This window comes from Pelobates fuscus, chromosome 5 (genome assembly GCF_036172605.1).
Source record: "Pelobates fuscus isolate aPelFus1 chromosome 5, aPelFus1.pri, whole genome shotgun sequence".
In the NCBI taxonomy this organism is placed as follows: domain Eukaryota; kingdom Metazoa; phylum Chordata; class Amphibia; order Anura; family Pelobatidae; genus Pelobates; species Pelobates fuscus.
The window spans coordinates 239,905,214-239,925,329 of record NC_086321.1 but is presented as its reverse complement, the minus strand read 5'-3'; the positions used below and the strand labels follow the sequence as shown (position 1 = coordinate 239,925,329).

The 20,116-nt window shown below is 40.9% G+C and overlaps 1 protein-coding gene across 6 annotated transcripts in view; it reads left to right on the top strand.

Annotated features, from left to right (window-relative positions):
- Positions 1-14,190, top strand: part of PSIP1 (PC4 and SRSF1 interacting protein 1) — a 105,973-nt gene extending 91,783 nt beyond the window's left edge. For 3 of the 6 annotated variants that reach the window (XM_063455167.1, XM_063455165.1, XM_063455161.1), the window contains 6 exons: positions 260-309; positions 395-465; positions 2,812-2,913; positions 3,231-3,447; positions 4,043-4,148; positions 12,691-14,190. In XM_063455167.1, coding sequence (XP_063311237.1) covers positions 260-309; positions 395-465; positions 2,812-2,913; positions 3,231-3,447; positions 4,043-4,148; positions 12,691-12,760 — 616 coding nt within the window. In that variant the 3' untranslated portion in view covers positions 12,761-14,190. The remainder of the gene's footprint in view (positions 1-259; positions 310-394; positions 466-2,811; positions 2,914-3,230; positions 3,448-4,042; positions 4,149-12,690) is intronic. The other 3 variants (XM_063455166.1, XM_063455163.1, XM_063455164.1) reach the window with 2 other exon arrangements.
- The last annotated feature ends 5,926 nt before the right edge of the window (positions 14,191-20,116 follow it).

Here is a 20,116-nt window from a genome sequence, read left to right as displayed (position 1 = left end):
TATATATATATATATATATACACACACACACAAAGATATATAATTACACTTTTTTATTTATTTATTTTTTTGCTGGAAGGGCTAGGTGATGTTAGACTTGGATTATATAGATACTCTTGTAATACATTATGTTGTCTCACACCTGCCTTTTGGGATTTCATTTGTAACCCTGGATAATTGCTGTTTTCAGTATAGCTGTTGCAGACCATCATTCTTTTCAGGACATGTGACTTGTAAACATTCTTCTTTTCATTCTCAGTAGAGAAGATTCAAAGAAACCAGAAGTTAAGAAACTTGAGAAAAAAAAAGGTTTGACTTATTTACATTATTTCACAATGTACAAATACCACTATTTTAGATCATAAATAAACCTTATATTTTTTCACCTCCCCAGAAACTTCTACAGATGCCAGACTTCAGAGGATACATGCTGAAATAAAAAAATCTTTAAAAATTGACCATCTGGTATGTTCCTTAAATCTTTAATTACATGTTCTGCAGTATGGGACAGCAAGGAGAAAAGCAAGTCACTTATTATTGGCCAGATTTGTGGAACCTTTAATTCACAACTGTAGTTTCTAGGAGTCTGTGAATTTGGCATATTTCAGTTTTGGGGCTGGCCTACAATGGAAATAGTATCATTCTTGATCAGGGTTACTGCCGTTCTTACAGTAGACAAGTGTTTGACCATCATCAGGACACCAGACTGTAAGGCTGTCTTATAAAAAATGTATATAGGTATGTGATCAGATCTGCTTTATGAAATTCACAAGATTGAACCAGATAACCAAAACTCTCCATGGAAACACAACATACAAACATCCAAAATGCAACTGATCACCTAGCTCCTATTCACAATAGCGCACTGTACTTATAATCCCATTTTTACAGACACTATGGATTGTATTAAAGAGACACTGTATGCACCCAGACCACTTCAGCTAATTGAAATAATCTGAGTGCTGTGACCCTTTTGCACTTAGTGATGCAATGTAAACTAATACAGTTCCAGAGAGCTGCAATGTTTACATTGCAGCGCTAAGTCTGCCCTATGTAGTTGTCTAACAGACAGCCACTAGAGGGCTTCTGGAATCCAAACGGACTTTTGATCCGTTATCTGAAGTTGGATGTCCTCACAGACATCCAGCATCTGATTTTCCCCATAGGAAAGCATTATTCAAGGACTAATGCCTGCGCGTGCCCATTGCTGCGCATGCACATCAGGTCTCCCCTGCAACTGATGTCGGGGGGGGGGGGAAGCATGAGCAGAGCACGCTGGTTTCAGGTAAGGGGCTGGATGGGGTTTTCAGCCCCGAGGGAGGGGGGCACTCCAGGAGCCTATAGTGCCAGGAAAACGGGTTTGTTTTCCTTGCACTATAGGATCCCTTTAACAGACACCACAAACGCACTTCCTACGATAAAAGTGAGGAAAGAGAATATCCTGAGGCAGTGAATCTAACAAACAGCAGATGCAATCTGCACACATACAAACTAGGTCTTCACACGGTTCTTCAGACTTCAATACAAGCTAACTTTCTTTTCCAATTTTAGAAATTTTTGATTTATGATGAATATTTAATTAAAATTGTTACAGACAAAAACGTTCTACAAAGAAAAGCAGGCTACTAGAATCACAATGCAATAAGATCAGTAAATGCGTAGTAGTGCATGTATCATTAGCCTGAAGGTGTGAAGTGAACCAAAACTATAAAGGATGCTGATTTTCCAGGAAAGTATCCTGGCAAACAAAGATTGGAGCGTAAAACAGGGATAAGAAGAAAGGAAGTGAAAAGAAGGTGTGGGGGAGGAGGTTGTAGAGGAAGGGAAGTTTGGTGTCATTGGTATTGTTCTAACCCTCCAACAAATGATACATGATATGATCTTCACTTTCTCTAAGTGTATTTATCCTACCCCTCAATCTCATATATGTTTATCTTTATATTTCCTTATGAGATACCATATTTTTTTTTTCATATTTTTTTATTTATTTTTTAAAAAATGTTAGTGACCGCTCATGTTCCAATTTACTCTCCCTCAGACCATTACTCTCTCTAATACATTTTCTAAAAATCCTGCTGTCTATCTTCTCCCCCAATTATATGCCATGCATCTATTCATGTCACTTTCTTGTTGCTCGACCCTCCCCATATCTCATCTGTCTCCTCCATATTCCATAACCTTCTCTCATTTCATGGATCTTCATTATCATTGAGTGCACCATTCCATTTCCCACCATCATAGTTGCCTTCTTGACCACATATGCCATTTATTTTAATTTTTTTAGCAGCAGAGGAGACCTAATGCGCATGGGTGGAAATGGCGGCGTGTGCATAAGACCTCCCATTAGGAAAGGATTATTCAATACTTTCCTATGATGATTCCGGCGACGCTGGAGGTCCTCATGCATAGCGTGAGGATGTACAGTGTCGTTTAAGAACACAGAAGTTCATCTAGTGGCTGTCTTGATCGATCACCACTAGAGGAGGAGTTAACCCTGCAAGGTAATAATTGCAGTTTATAAAAACTGCAATAATTACACTTGCAGGGGTAAGGGTGATGGGAGTTGGTACCCAGACCACTCCTATGGGCGGAAGTGGTCTGGGTGCCTGAAGTGTCCCTTTAAAACAAAACAAAAACACTATGATTTTTATGTCTGCAGTTGTAGTGTTCTGAGAATATTTGATAATTCAAGTTCTATCTTCCAGGTGCTATATTGTGTTATATTGCAATAACTTTTTTTTCGGCCTTCTTGTAATATATTGGTCTATTAATCCAATATTTCACTTACAAAGTGTTATTCTCCATATGCAGGATATAAATAGATGCATTAATGCTTTGGATGAGCTGGCCTCTCTCCAAGTCACCATGCAACAAGCTCAGAAACACACAGATATGATCACTACCTTAAAAAAAGTAAGTCTCTTCTAATCTTCCCTTTAGTTATTTAACGATCACACTGTGAGTTACTGCAAGTTCCTAAAAGCAATGTTTTTTTTTTGTTTTTTTGATGTATGTACATATTTTTTCACTCATTATGTGCCACATCTTCTAATTTTTATTGTAGTTGAAAATGTTATTTAAATATTTCTACTATAACATTTTATATAGGATTGATTTTTAAGTCTAATGGGTTTTAATTTTTAATTAAACTTTTAGTGGCTGTGTCTTGGCAGTATTATAATGATTTTGCTCTAAAGGAAAGCCATAATGAATGTTTGTTATTTTGACAGATTCGAAGGTTCAAAGCTAGCCAGGTGGTTATGGAGAAGTCAACCATGCTGTACAACCGATTCAAGAACATGTTCCTGGTAGGGGAAGGAGACTCTGTTATAACTCAGGTCTTAAACAAATCTCTTGTGGAACAGAAGCAGCATGAGGAAGCCAACAAAGCCAAGGAATCTGGAAAGAGAGGTCCTTCAAAGAAGAATGAAAAGGAGCAAAGTACAGGTATGTCAAATATCATTAGCATAATGGATGGTTACTTAAAGCAGTTCTGACATGGATGTATTCATTTTGAATATTTTATAATATTGTTTTTATGAAAGTCATGATTGCATTAGAATTTCACTAAAATTCCAACACACTGTTTGTTATAAAGGTAGAGGGAGTCCACTCTTTACTATAGTGAAAATCCAAGGTGCAAATCTGTTCATGCTGCTGGGTCATATTGCATTTTTTTCATGAGTGAAAAAAATGCAATATGACCCAGGCACTCAGGGTAGTTAAGGTGGCAGTTCAATAAAGACCTAATTTGGGCTCAAAACGCTGCTGTTACTTAATGCAATGCATCTTTCTGAGTGCCTGGATCATATTGCATCATTTTACTAAAATTCCAACAGTCAAAATATGTCCTATTAGATAAAGTAGGGACTACTGTTGTCTTGTGGTCCTGTCTCAAGCCTGATAAGAGTTGACAAAAGGAAGGGAAGAGCTTTCACTGTCAAGTTTTGCCAAAACTCCTAGCCATCATTAGTGATGCCTGAGGGGATAGGCTATCCTCTCTCTGACCACGAGTCACCATTGTCATTTCTGTAATTTCAAGCAGAGACAAAGGCTGTAAATGGTGGCCGAGAATCCCAAGATCAAGTACAACAAAATGGGGACAGCAGTGAGGAGAGTGAAGGCAAAGAAGATAACACTACAAAGCGGTGAGACTTTGACATTTACAAATTGTATTAGAAATGTCCAGATTATATCTTGTTATACTGATGTAAGCAACTCCAATTATTGCAGTTATGTCACCATTGGCTATAAAAATTCATACTTTTTCCAATTGGATATACAGAGTGAATAATCTGATAAAAGAGGGGAAAACTCGCAAAGCAGCTGTTGAGCAGAATCATGTGTTGTTGGTATGCCTATATCAAAAAACCTCAACCCTCATTCATAATTTTGTCAAGAAGTTTGAAAATTGACAGACTGCAACTTAACAACAACAAAAAAAACACTGTCGTAGTTACGGTCCTTAAAGTGTCTTTTTAAATCCATAGGTCTATGCAAAGCCATGAAGCATAAGTGATCATGGCAGGATAGTCATCTGAAGATAAATGTAAACAGAACTTTGACTACACAATTGCCTGATACCTTTCTACTCTGTGCATATGCTTGGAGATCTGGAAGGCCTCATTCCATGCTGGTTCCACATTATGTGATTGTGTTTGTTACCTGAATAGCTCACACATGGAGCATTGCATGGAACTTTGAATCCTACATACATGAGTGCTTAAAATTGAATAGATGCCAAAAAAAGAAAAAAATTATTGTGCACACAAAAAACACAAAAAGAAGAGACACCACTAGCTAATAAATTTCAGCGCTTACAGCCTATTATGGTGTGTCTATTTAACGTTTTGGATGTATGTGTAAATGCAGCAGCATAGAGGCTATGCATTAAAGGGTTACTCTAACCCTTTTTTCACAAAGTTGTGTTTTTTTTGTGTTTGATTATATAGTATGTCGTTGCACATACAAATTGATTTCTGTCCTGTCACCGTAAAGGGTTACTCCAACAAGAAGGGACTGCACCCAGATACTCCTTGCACCATAAACACCAAAATATTTTAGAACAAAAAAAAAAAAGAGAGAAAGCTGTAAGAAGCTACTAATGTTTCTAGTAACTATCTTAAGGACAGATTTAAAGGGGTTAACCCTTCACAAAAATGAAATTATAAAGAATGAGAGAACATAATCTGTCCTGGTTGGTTAGGATCCTAAATAAACTAGACGCATAAAATCTAACGTTTAATAGATTATATATAACCCTACAACTGTGCCTTGTAGTGTATTTTTAGTTATGGTTATACTTGGGAGACCGACAGCTTAGCTTTATATCAGGTTCCCTTGAATGCACAGTTGTAGGGTTATATATATATATATATATATATGTGTATGTGTAGTAAGGCCGTTTGGCCTGTATTTGTGGGAGGGGCTTAAGTTAACTCACCACCCTATATAAGCTACACCCCTTACCTGACTCCTTACCGATCAAGGTCAGCGTCTGAATGCACTTCCGGTTCATCCAGTCGCCATTTTGGAATACTTCTATCTTCTCACGAGGTCTTCCACGCCGAAACGGTGTCCTGGAACCAGCAGCAGGTTTCCGTCCGACCAGCTTCAAATTCTTCTGTTTATCGCCACGGATTACATCCTAGGCACGAGCATACCGTAAGTTGACCTACCCGTTCCGCCAGGCTACAGTCCCACGGCGTCGGTAACGGGCCAGGTCCACACTTTACGGCGGGAATATTTTAAAACCCCATCCCCGGTCCGGGCATACAAAATGTTAAATAAATGCGTCCTTTACACCCCGTTTTTCGGGCTCACGGTGATAAAACGGGTTTACAAATAAACTACTGCAAACATACCTGTTCCTTACACATATCGGTTCTATTTTGCGGGCTCACAGCATACCCACGGCTGCTACCCTCGTCCTTGCAAACTCATGTTGCCCGATTGGGCAGTATCAAACACCCCAGCACATGTCCACTTTTACTGTTATCCCACATACGAAAGTCTGTTTTACAACAGACGGGGGCCGCCAGTAGTATCCTCACAGATAGAATTATCTTATCAATGACTGATTTTACATTCATCTGTGTAATACCTACAACTCACGGCACATAAATAGTTACCAACATACCTGTTTAGATAGTATACCATGCCGCCAGCACTCGGTCACACCGGCGTAAATCACTTCCACGCCGGAACTACATTCCCCAGAATGCACCCACAAGAAACCGCCCAATCACATACCCCCTTGCATTTACAGTTAAAATCTTACACCGGAACACGCTATTAAGGGGGCTTTACGCCACGTGATGCTAAATAAATCCCATACTTAACCCTCTATCTATGTGTAATTCTTACACTCATACTCATACTAAAGGTCACATAACGGTTAAAAAAAAAAAAAAAAATCTCTCCCATACCTGTTGGAGTGAGCATGGCAAACACCAGGCGGATCAACAATTCCACGCCGGAACTACATTTCCCACAATCCCTCCATACAGACGCCCGATCACATCCCCCCCCCCCCCTTTTTTATTTTCAAATGTAAATCACGCTGACAGTGCAATCATAGCGCCGATCACGTGATTCCCTTGTTCCAACCACATTTTTAAACTCAATTTCGTTGGGTATACATAACACAGCTTCATATTGGTTATCATTAAATTTCTTTTAAATCATTTTTTACGTTACAATTGCACCGCTGATTAAATCACTATCACACTTTTACCACTTCACTAATCATTCTGTAAAATCAAATACATGCTGCACATAACCACAGCGCCACCTACAGGTTATTTTACAGTACAGCATTTATTCACTTAATGATGATATAATTACTCACAGACATTCATATACACATCCTGACACTAAAGTATTTTACATACGTCAGGAACAATCTCTCAACATACCACTTACGGGCCATAGTGCACGATTGTTTGTCATACCATTTAATAAATATATGATTGGGTTACAAAAAAAAAAAAAAAAAAATGGTTATGCGTTGTATTTATTTTCATACGGTCTCCATCTATTCAGTTGCAGGTATCTACTGCCACCTAAATGGATTGTCTAGAAATCTTTAACTAGACCACCAGGTACGTACACCTGCTCACAGATTATCCAAATACTACCCCCATAAATAGATAAAGTACTGGCAGATAGGGTCATAGGGGCCAATAACGTTGTATCTCCCTCTTGGCATTATGCTTCGGTTTAGCGGTCCCGCGAGGCCAACACCCCGCCTCATACTCGGAGGCATACATCCCTCGAGCCACACGTGAGCTAGCCGCCTCGCATGTTTTATAGAGAGGGCCTCACCAGTCACTCCCTTCCCCTTTTTTCTGGAATTATTTCACCGAGATGCCATCAATCGGCCACCACGATCAGTGGCCACTTAAAAAACTCCATCGCGCCAACGCATAGATAGAGCCTCTCAAGCCACTTGGCACTAGCAGGGCCTCACCAGCCACCAACTGAGGAATAATCGTTTCGCCTCACGGCATAGATAGCAAGCCAGTACTAAAACACCTGGTTCAAATAATAATAATTTCACTTTTATTTTTAGTTAAACATGTCTCATGCCAGTGGTGAAGGGCTATCGCTCCCTAGTTCCCCAGCTATGGGCGAGACACCTTCTCACAGGGGAGATATGACCAGTCCAGCGTCAATCAGATCCTGGACTATACCACGCATCACCACCGAGTTAAGGAGACGGCAAATTCCCTACCCTGCTACGGCAAGGAAAGCGGAATTATTTCGACTCCTTAACACAACAACGAATAACACGGAAGCAGGGGAAGGCCCCAGCACCACCAGATCGGGAGACATCCAGGCTATGCTGACCTCACTCATGAGCTCCATGGGCAAGGTCAACGACAGACTGGCTAACCTCGAGGCGGTGACCACAGCCCTTACCAAGGCAGGCCTTCCCGACACCGCTCAAACAACACCAGTCGTACCAGTGGCCACGGGAAACGGTAACACTTCAGATACCCATGACGTCGACCCCGCACACACTATCCCAGCCCACATCAAGAAAGACATCCTGGAGGGCAAAGATGTCAACTTAGCATCCTTACTAATTGCCTCCCAGGATGTGGTAGAAAACAAAACCTACATGTATGATGAGGTATCGGTGGTGGTCAGATCTAAAGACTCCAGGTTGAACCGTAAACTGACCATCCCGGAATTTGTATTAGCATTTGGTATTTTCAGAGATGTTATGTGTGAGGTGTACCCTGCTAGAAGAGAGGAATTCGACCGTTACATGCACAAGCTGGTGGACCTTGGTAACAAATACGGCGGGTCGGCCTTTTACGATTATCACAGGTCATTTTCCACCAAAGTAGCTGGCGCGTTTTCCCAGTATGGTACCCGTATCAATTGGAGCAGGCTAGACACAGAAATCTTCTGCAGACACTTTGCCGGGCTCAACACACCGGCTTGTGTTTCATGTTCTTCTACGACACACACCACAAATTTTTGTTCCAGCACTGCAGACGACCACAGCCAAGCTCCCAACACTGGCTACGCCGGGAAAACAGGAAGGAACGCCAGAGACAAGCTGGGCCGTCCTATAATTTTCTTCGGCAAATCACAAATTTGCAATAACTTTAATGGTGGCACATGTAGTTTCAGTGCATGTAGATTGTTACACATTTGTTCTCAATGTTTCAGGGCACATGCCAAATCCATGTGCCCTAATAAAATGTATCCTAAACCCTACCTAACGTCTGTTAACATTGATGTTCTAGCAGCACTACTAGCCAACCACCCATCCAGACACCTGGTAGATTTTCTTGTTACAGGATTCAACGAAGGGTTCCACACAGGCATCCTACACATGCCCACTGGCCAACTAGAATGCCCAAATTTACAGTCAGCAAACCAGAACCCAACAGCAGTAGATACCCTATTAGCCCAAGAATTGGCAGAAGGGTTCGTTTTCGGTCCATTCTTAACCCCACCATTTACATCATGGCGTACAAACCCCATCGGGATTGTCACGGGTAAAACTTCCCTCAAGCAAAGACTCATTATTGATCTTTCAGCCCCTCATACCTCCCCTACCCCAAGTCTCAACTCCCTCATTCCCTCCGAGGAATTTTCCCTTCAATACGCCACCATCGATCACGCCATTACAGCCATCACACAGACTGGGGTTGGAGCTTGGTTAAGTAAAACAGACATTACGAATGCCTTCAAACTACTACCAATCCACCCTACACTCTGGCACCTACATGGTATTAAATGGGCAGACAAGTACTATTTCTTCTCCCGCTTAACCTTTGGGTCAAAAAGCAGCCCAAAGATTTTTGACACTTTCGCTGAAACCCTTTGCTGGTTACTACTGAACATTTCAAGATGCCCCATGGTCATCCATTACCTCGACGATTTCCTAATGATAGAAGGGAACTCACTTCCGCCCAGCAGCCTCAAAGAAGCCCTTAATCTATTTCACCACTTGGGTGTCCCGGTATCCCTCAAGAAAACCGAAGGTCCTGACACCATCATAACATTTCTGGGTATACAACTGGATTCGGCATCCATGCAAGCAAGCTTACCACCCGACAAAATCAACAACATCATCAATAGCATAAACCACTACATTTTTCTGGGTACATGCAACCGTAAGGAACTCCAGTCCCTTATAGGTTCATTAAACTTCGCCATGCGCATCATCCCTCAAGGAAGGGCCTTCATATCCAGACTACTTTGTCTTTTTCCCCACTTTCAACACGAGAACCACAGACTGTCCATGGACCTACAAGCCACAGCAGACCTACAGATGTGGAGGAGGTTCTTGACCAGCTGGAACGGTAAAAGTCTGTTCCTCCCCGCCTTATCAGAGACGTCACCAACCGTATGGTCAGACGCAGCATCTAACAAGGGTTTTTCAGCCATCTTCGGTACCAAATGGCTTTGGGGCGCATGGCCAGAAGAAGTCCATGACGTTGAAGGGTTTTTCACAACCTCAGCCCTCTTTGAGATCTACCCTATCGTGGCAGCTGCGGTGGCATGGGGACATCAATGGTCAGGCTTGTCTGTTCGCTGTCACTCAGATAACCAAGCCACATGTCACATAATAAACAAAGGCCGTTCATCATCCCTTACAATTATGAGGTTTCTTAGAAGACTCACGTGGTTGGCAGCATGTCACAACTTCTACTTGGTTTGCTTTCATGTGCCAGGTATTAGTAATGTAGCAGCTGACAGCCTGTCTCGTTTCAAATTTCAGGACTTTCGTCAAGCACACCCGTCAGCAGCTCAAGCAGCCACAGTAGCACCCCCGTTCTCACAACTAATCATGGACTAGACATTATAATGGAGCATAGCAGGGATCTAGCCACATTAGCACTATCACACAACACTCAAGCGACATACAACAGAGCCTTCACACTGTATAATAGATTTCTGGCAGATCACAACATATCACAACCTTTTGTCATGACATCCGTCATAGCTTTCGCTTCCTTTTGCCACCTCAAATTACACTTATCATATAACACAATTAAACTATATCTTACCGGCATACAACACCACATACTAACCATAAAACCTAACACACATAGCTTCATGTCATCATACCAGGTAAAAATCATACTCAGAGGTATCCAGAAATCCGTACCTCCACGACCACCACAACGCTTACCCATTGACAAGCAACTTTTCCAGTCATTATCCGACCTATTAGATTCCAGACCTTTCCACGCTACCGCAAACACAGTCATTAAAACAGCCATGTATACAGCCTTCTACGGGTTCCTCAGGCCAAGGGAGTTCACCACTGTCACAACTGACCAAAAAGATAGGTGCCTGCTGCACAAACACCTTATAAAACATGGCGACCACTACATACTCTCTTTACCCCAATCAAAGACAAGCCAACATGCGCCCCCAGTAGAAATCACATATTACCCTACCCTAAACAAATGGTGTCCAGTAGCAGCCTTAGACTCCTATCTTCTCAACACCACAGCACTACCATCACAACCATTATTCCAACTACAACACACAGTACTCACCACCACGGCATTCATGAGATATATACGATCCCTGCTAACAATGCTGGGTCTCAAACCTTCCCACTACTCTGGTCACTCGTTTCGCATAGGAGCAGCCTCCACCGCATCCAGCGCTAACGTACCAGTACACGTCATCAAGGCATTGGGACGTTGGAAATCATCTGCCTATACTACATATATCCCCAAGCCAACACAAGAATTAAGAAATGCTTTTAAAGCCATATCTGGATAAATTGTATATATTGTTGACTGTAATAAATCTTTTGTTATTCATTTTTGCCCTCTTTATTTACAGGCCTACCGTATCGTCGGTATCGGCACACCACAACCGACTTGCTCTTTTATACTATTCCCATTTCTTACTGAAGTCTCACTTCTTATACAAGTACTTTGCCCCTTACACAAGTAGTAAGGCCGTTTGGCCTGTATTTGCGGGAGGGGCTTAAGTTAACTCACCACCCTATATAAGCTACACCCCTTACCTGACTCCTTACCGATCAAGGTCAGCGTCTGAATGCCCCTCCCACCCACTCCTCATTTCAACACTTTTCTCTTTCTTTTCTTTCCATTTTTCTTTACTCTCATACTACTTGGTGGGCCCTCTTTATTTACAGGCCTACCGTATCGTCGGTATCGGCACACCACAACCGACTTGCTCTTTTATACTATTCCCATTTCTTACTGAAGTCTCACTTCTTATACAAGTACTTTGCCCCTTACACAAATATATATATATTTAGGAATTGCCATTTATCCATGTAAGTCTTTTATAATGAAGCGGACATCACAATTAACCGTTATATGGATCGGGGCTTCACTGCATAGTACTTACTGATCAGCACAAGCTATATATTTCAAGTTAACCCTCTAAGCTCGGATACCCTAGTTCATACCACAGATCATGTTGTTGTTTTTTTGTTTGTTTTTTATTCTTTATTTTCTGTTGTGCATTGTATAACAATAGGCTTGCTCAGCCACAATAGCAGTCAAAAGCAGTAACGGGCATTATAAACATAACATGGCATATGATTAGACAGCACAATTTTTACATTTTGTTTTGAGGAGGTATAGACATTGTATAGACATAAACTACACAGATCATATGTTATAACTATATGCAAAACTATTCTTGGTTGATCTTTTTTAGAGGGTTGAGATAGGATTTCACAAGTAGTTTGGTTTCACCAAACTAGACATTTAGGTGATCTCCCCTTTTCGCCCTCTGCATTCTATTTTTGTAACTTAAGAGATACTTACCTTTCCTACGATTGTTACTATAATATATGTACTTTCAGATAGTAATAAGGTCAGTTACTGAAAAAAAGTAACTTAGTATTTATTTGCCTTACCAGCATTTGAAAAGGTATTTCTAACTCTGTACTACCCCTCGTCTGTATATATTCTCCCAATCCCCTGTATCCCTGTGTTCTAAGGTTACCTAACCTTTAAGTATATCTATTAAACGTTAGATTTTATGCGTCTAGTTTATTTAGGATCCTAACCAACCAGGACAGATTACGTTCTCTCATTCTCAAAATATTTTAGTATTCACGGCATGATTATATGAGTATAAATACCTCCTTTATGTGCAACAACCTTCCTCCCATCTGATTATATTTTTAACATGCTTATTTTTGTTTTTCTTTTTCCCGTATAGTAGCTTGAGTGGATCTAAAGGAAACGAGACCAACAAACACAGCAGTGATGACTCTGCCTCTGACAACTAACAAAGAAAGAGATGAGAATAGACCAATGCGGCTGTTTGACAGTGGGCTCCTTTTAGACTGATAGTTTTAAATATTTTTATACTGGTGTTTTGGTATTCAACATAAAACTAACAGGTAAAAAAAAAATCCTTAGAATAGTACATTATCTTGTGAAAGCCATTCAGCAGTATTTAATCCCATTGTTCATATTTTTATTTTTTTATATATATATTTTTTTTTTTTTTATCTGGAGGTACATTTTAATGTGGTTTCTTTTTTTGTAAAGCCTTGATAGTGTTTTGGTTGTGTTCAAATGGTCTTCAGTATTTTATTTCCAGGGGATATCAGATCTGTTTGAATTGCAAGCATTGCTATACATCCGTCTGTTATATCTGCAATGTGGCTGCTAATGGGCACATCTTAAACTCAATTGATATCACATCTGTTGATTCTTTTGAGAAGGAGTTTTGCTGCAGATTACAAGTAAATGGATAGCCCATGAGGAGTGAATTTTGTCTCCTAGAAGACTAAAGCACATAGTACATCTAATGTATATAGTTCTCATTTGAAAAATAATGTATACGTATTATACCTATTTAAGAATTACCTTAAAATGGTTAATCCACAAATAATGACTATATTATTGTGAGTAAAGTATTTACCACTAGGTGGAGCACCCAGCTGTATTTAAGAAAACAAGCCAAATGGTCTTGGTAAATGTGCCATTCCAGTATCTTATTTTCCTTTCAAAGAAGGAAGTAAAATGGTTAATTTTAGTATACCAGTTTGAATGTTGAATGTTGTGTATTTTATTCGATTTCCACACATACAAAGTGAATAGAGTTTGAAAAGGGAAACTATTTTTTGCTGGCTTTTTGCATGAAAGCTAGTTCATGGTTCATTTCCTGAAAGAATGTTCACCAGTATATCAAAGTGTAAGTTTACAAAATAATGGGAGAAAGTATTTCAAAAGGTTGATGTTGCTTTATTTTGACCCTCAAAAAGCTTTTTTATAGCTTCAGTGTTTCCAAGTTATTGTTGGGCAATACTAGCAGGGTAGTATATAACAGAGACTTAACAAAGGAATAATAAATACAGATGGGGGAAAAGGTCTGGAGGCTTTCAAAATTTGCTATCTGGCCTCAAATTTAAACTTCCTGGGGCGTAGAATAACCCTGCTTACTTCTTTAACGTGATTTTGTTTGGAGTCTGCTACAATGCTCAAAATATTTGGCTCTTTTCTTCATGTTGTTCTTGTGCAGAAAATTAAGAAAGCGTATATTTTTTTATATAGCAGTGAAAATAGTTGTGAACCTCATCTGCTCTTTTGTCTTCTTTTAATAGACGTTGTTTGTCTTGTGTAAAATTAGCTTGATCTGTAAATATATTTCTGTGAAGAACCGATTTTGTTGTGCTTTTGTATTGGAGGCTCAAATAAAGCTGTTCTGTGATTTGTGTGATCTCTTTTCATGTTTATGAATTTGCTCATTATGTTGCAGATGTTTAGTAGTTTGCACAAACTAGGACGGTGTTGCCTGTTCCCTGCTGACACTACAGTTACACACTTTCTTTGCAAAACATGGTAGCATTCACTGATGGCTTAGTCCACCCCGTAACAGCAGAAAAATCTCTGTTATTAAAATTAATAACATAGTGCCAACATATTGTTTCTATTATCCATAAGGAGAAGAAATAGAACAGTAGATGGAGTCTGAAAAAAGGGTTGGAATGAAAGGTTAGAAGAAAAAAATGCCCAGGATATGTAGTAGGTTCTCCATAAACTTTAACAAGACGCATTTTTTTTTTTTTTTTTTAATTCTTTATTTTTATTGTGCATATGTTAGACAAGGTACATTTATGCCGGCATTTGCCACAACAGCATTCTACCGGGTTTTCCGCTTTCATACATAGACTGTAATGTGGCTTGGATAGACATTGCACTTTTTTATGTATTTAAGTCGAAACAGCTTGAAAAACCTGGCGTATACAACTTGTTTTTGAGTCAGGCCTATATATCAGGCTTAAATATCAGGTTTGTATATCAGGTTTAGGAAACAGGCTTATGAAACAGGCTTATAAAACAGGCTCATAGGATAGGCTCATAGAAATGCTAATAAAAGAAAATGAAGTGTTAAACGGTATGTTTGACATTGGCATTTTGTTATAAAACATGCTAGGAATACGATTCAACTATGCTTAATAATAGTTTGCCATGCTTAAGTGAGGCATGGCTATGCAGATAATCTAGACATATACCAGGGAGGGATAGTGTGATTCTAGAGAGGAGTGATAGCAGGACATGGAGAATAAAGGCATAAGGCATAGACTAAATAGATGCTATTTTTCGTTGCACTTTCAGGATTAATTGTCTGCTGGGTCACCGCTCTGTATCGTGCCATTGCTCGTGAGTTGTAGTTCCCAGACCCCTGCACCTCTCTGTGCGACTTGTGTGTTAAGTGTCCAGCTGGGTATGTAGCTGACATGGAGCAAGCCAGGGGAGGACAGTCCCTAGGTGAAGCGGTGAAAGCATGCTTGTGTGGGTGTGTGACAGCAGGCTACAGGTGAAACCCAAAACGATGTGTGTGATCATCCGTGAGCAGGATCGCCATGTGCTGGGCTCCATTGTGGTCTCACCGCTGTCTTTCGTGGTCCTGGGCAGGTTATGTAGCTTGTTGAATCCTCCATTCTCGTGGCTCACCTGCCTCTGACCCGATGTTGTGAGCGGAGGTGTGATGGGAGGACTGGCCCGGTGTATTCCACTCTGCCAGCTTTGGGCTTTGTTTGAGCGGCCACTTGTGTCCTCGGCTCCGGTTGCACTGCTGGCCGGTAACGGGCTGCCTGGCTGAGGGAATATGCGTGGGCTCAGGCTGCGGTTCGGGGAACGTCCTCCAGGGGATCAAGGCCCAGAAAGGCTGCTGTGGAGACCTGGTCCATGTCCCGGGTATGTAAGCCGGGCCAGCCAGGAGTTTGCCGCGGTATGTGGCAGGGCTCTGTCGTTGCGTTCCCATGTGACAGGGTTCAGTACATCTTGCTGCCCGCTGGTAGTTTGGGTACTCGCGTCTGGCTGGGGCCTTCAGGCTACCTCCCGCGCAAATGGCGCCCGCCATTTTAGATGTTGCTGTCGGGCTCCCCGCCTCAGTTGTAGTGTCGCGGTTAGGGCCACAGTGTGGGGACCGGGATCACCCCCCCGGTCCAGAGGGGGGGGAACGGAGCCGGATCCGCGCCGGTCAGTACCCGTGGCTAGGTTCCGTGGCGCAGGATAGTGGGGCAGCGGCCGTCCGCCCCACTCACTGCAGGAGAAGGCCCCGGTTTGGGCATTGCGTTTTTCTCCCCCGAGGGACTGAAGCTCCGTGAGCCAGCCTCTCCCCGGGTCCAGTAGTCACTTGGCTCTGGGTATCTGCTCTGGCGGTACGATTTTCCGTGTGGAGACTTGGTTTTAGAGGGCAACTTGCGTTGAATTGCAGGAGCTGCTCAGGCTTGCGACCGTCCAGCTCGGCGGTCCGGCCCCGCCCCCCAACAAGACGCATTTTTAAGCAGTGTATAGATCACACATTAATATATACAAAGCCAAAAAAAATCCACAACAATCTATGAAAAAACTACTTCATTTTAACCCCTTAAGGACCAAACTTCTGGAATAAAAGGGAATCATGACATGTCACACATGTCTTGTGTCCTTAAGGGGTTAATGTTACATCGCTTTTTTTTTTTTTTTTTTTTTTTTTTTTAAAAAAAAAAAAAAAAAAAACTATAAAAAAGTAGAAAATACTACAGCCAGTTATTTAGGCCAAAGCTATAAAGCCAGATTAGGTTTTCCTTCTTGGAGTGTCTACTTATCCATTTGATGGTTGTGAAGGAAAAGGGATCTCCCAAGTGGCTTTTGCTGCAATGAAACGCATCTTTCTTTGTTTTTTGAAGCAGGATTAGGCAGTAAAAGAGTCATTCACAACATGGCATGCATCACATTAGTATAGAAAAGTAATTCCTTCCCAAACCAGCCCCTGTGACCTAGCAACATTTGAGGGTTTTGTTGCATATCAAAATAAAATACTTAAATTCTGAACTGTCCGTGGGCCATAAAGACATGGTTTGGGAAAGACTGGTGTAGAAGAATAGGACTACAGGGTCAGGAACAAAAACATGTATTCCTGACCCTATAGTGTTAAAACCACCATCTAGCCCCCCAGATCCCCTCATGCCTCCATAAATATAGTAAAAATCTTAGAAGCTGTAACTCTGCATACTGTTTGCCTCAAAATAAATAAGTAGTCTGCTGACATCATCAGAAGTGGTAGCCTGATCCTGTCACAATGCTTCCCCATAGGATTGGCTGAGACTGACAAAGATGCAGATCTTGGCCAGAGCCAGCACAAGTCAAACAGCAATAAAAAAAAAAAAAAAATCTGCATTACCTGAAGTCTCAGAGAAGGGGGGTAACTAGAGTTTCTGAGGTTACAATAACTTGTATTTCCTATAATTGTAAAGTTCTGTGAAGTATGTTGGCACTAGATCATCCTGAGACCCAGCCCATTAACTTGTGTTCTGTGTACTGGACATTTCGTTCACATGCATCTTCTTTTATTCTTTTGAGCTACTCTATCAATCCCTGCTGTATTATAAAGAGGACATCCTGGGCTTTACAGTGATATGTTATGTGATAAACTGGTATGCTGGGAACTTTTTCCTCCACTTCATCAAATATAGATGGAATATTGGAAGACAATTTCTTTTCCTCGGTTCCCAGGAGTATATAAATGCTAAAAATAATTTTGATAATACACTAAACCTTGATGTTTTAGAACCAATAGGGGGAGAGTAAACAATGTGAAATTATTGAAAACAAAAATAAATTTGCAATTTTTTGCTTATAATTTATTTGCTAAATATATTTATTTACATTATATGCATAAACGTGTATTGTTTTTGCAGCTTAACCCCTTAAGGACACTGGACGGAAATTTTCCGTCATTGCAGCACTCCCCTTAAGGACGCTGGACGGAAAATTTCCGTCCAAAATGAAAATTAACCCCTGATTGCCACAATTGCGGCAATCGTGGGGTTTAATCTTCCTGTAGTGTGTCTCCATATCGGAGGCACACTACCATGGGCAGTTTCACTGATTCAGCCCATATGATCGCTCTGACCGGGAGTCAGAGCGATCACACGTGCTACAGTGATACCCAATCTGTTTCCCTGCAGCTCCGTGTGAGCTGTGAACTGCAGAGAGACAGATCGGTGCTGATCGGTCTCTGGCTGTAAAAAAAAAACAAAAAACAGTTAGTTACAAAATCCCACCCCCCCTCCTCTTTTAAATAAAATTTAACCCCTTCCCTGCCCTTTGATCACTGCCTGCAGTGATCAAAATACAGATCACAGTATTTCACTGTGATCTGATTTTTTTTTTTTTAACCCCTGAGGGTTAATTTATTTTTTTTTTTAATCCTCAGGTTAAATGTATTTAATTCATTCATTTCAATATTTTAAAATATTTATTTATTTAGCTAGGGTGGGTAGAAGTTAGTGGGCGATTTACGGTTAGGCTAGTTAGGGGTTAAAAGTAAAAAAAAAAAACAATTAAAAGTGAAAAAACACTTTTGAAAAGTTTAAAATAATGTTTTTAAAAAGGGGAAAATGCGTATTACCTCTACACTTGGTACAGGCTAGCGAAAAAAATGATACCACGCTAAGGTTTCAAATATGCCTTTTAAAACACCCTGGGGTGTCTTCTTTAGGAAATAGTATGCATTTGTGAAGTAATTGGAAAACACAACCTATTAAAAAAAATTCCAAAGTGGGGCATGGACCCAGCGTAAAAATTCTAACTTAAATGGCTGTGTCTCAAATGTGCCCCTTCAACGTTGTCATATACCTGGTAAAGGTACATACGGGGGTATTGCTGTACTCAGATGACATAGCGGACCAACATATGATGTATTATACTGCTGTAGCACATATAAGGTTTGCAAAATATATATTACAAACTCATTGAGTATGTCAAAAGGCATAAAAATTTTTTATTACCACTATATTTGATACAAGCTAACGGAAAAATTATCCCACGCTTAGGTTCAAAATTTGCCTTTTGAAATACCCTTGGGCGTCTTCTTTAAGAAATAGTATGCCTTTTTGGGGTAGTTGGAAAAAGAAGCCTGCTAACATATTTACAAATAGAATACGAACCCATTAAAACTCTCCATGTAAATTCACACTTAAAAACCTGAACTTGTCACGTCTCTTTCACAGCATTGTAACTTCACAAAATAGTGTCTAGGTCAGGGGTAGGCAACCTTTTAGCAGCACTGCCGATATAGGATTGTGATGTTGTATTCTGCCGTATTCTGCTTGTGTTATTTTTTCTGTAATTGCTTTGTGTCGTCGTATTTGTGCATATATGCAGGGCCGTCTTTAATAGTGACTGGACCCTGGGCAAAGCATTTGCTTGGGGCCCCCTGGACCTTGTCCACCCTCCCCAGGCATGCAATCACGTCCTCCACCTCAACGCAGTGGCGGACCTAAAGTAGAGAGGTGCAAGAGTTTTGGGGGGTCTCCCTGTTGCACGGGTGATAAAAAGGTAGATCCCCATCTGTCATGCAACTCCAGAATGCATTGACAGCTGGGGCTCTACCATTTACCCATGTTTGCAGGTCTGTATTTAGCACTAAGCTGTTTTTGTGTGTTTGAATGTAAACAGGTTTTTGTATGGAATATGTTTGTTTGTGGTGTTGGCGTGATTGCAAGCATGTATTTGTGTAGTGTTGGTTTTTTAATGCAGGGGTGTATTTACATATAATTTTGGTGTGTAACACAGACATGTGTTTGTACGTAGTGTTAAAATTTGAATGCAGGGGTGTATTTGTGTGTAGTGTTAGTGTGTGAATGCTGAGATGTATGCACACACACACACACACTGATATATATACACACTGAAATGCACGCACACACACACAGATACACACACACACAGACATACTGACGCGCACACACACAGACATACTGACACACACACACACAGACATGCTGACATACAAACATACTGACACACACAGATATACTGATACACATACTGACACACACACACACACACACACACAGATATACTGACACACAAGCATGACGCACACACACTGACAGATATACTGACACATACACACACACACAGATATACTGATACACACACAGACATACTGACACACACACAGATATACTGACACACAAACATGACACGCACACACACTGACAGATATACTGACACAGACATACACTTTAAAACCAACCCTCCAGTTTCCTACCTTTCCTGCTGGTGGCTGAAAGGTGTTGGGAGTTGGGGTCTAGCACTCTCGGCCAGCCCCCCTCCAATCTGCCTACTCTTCTTTCCCG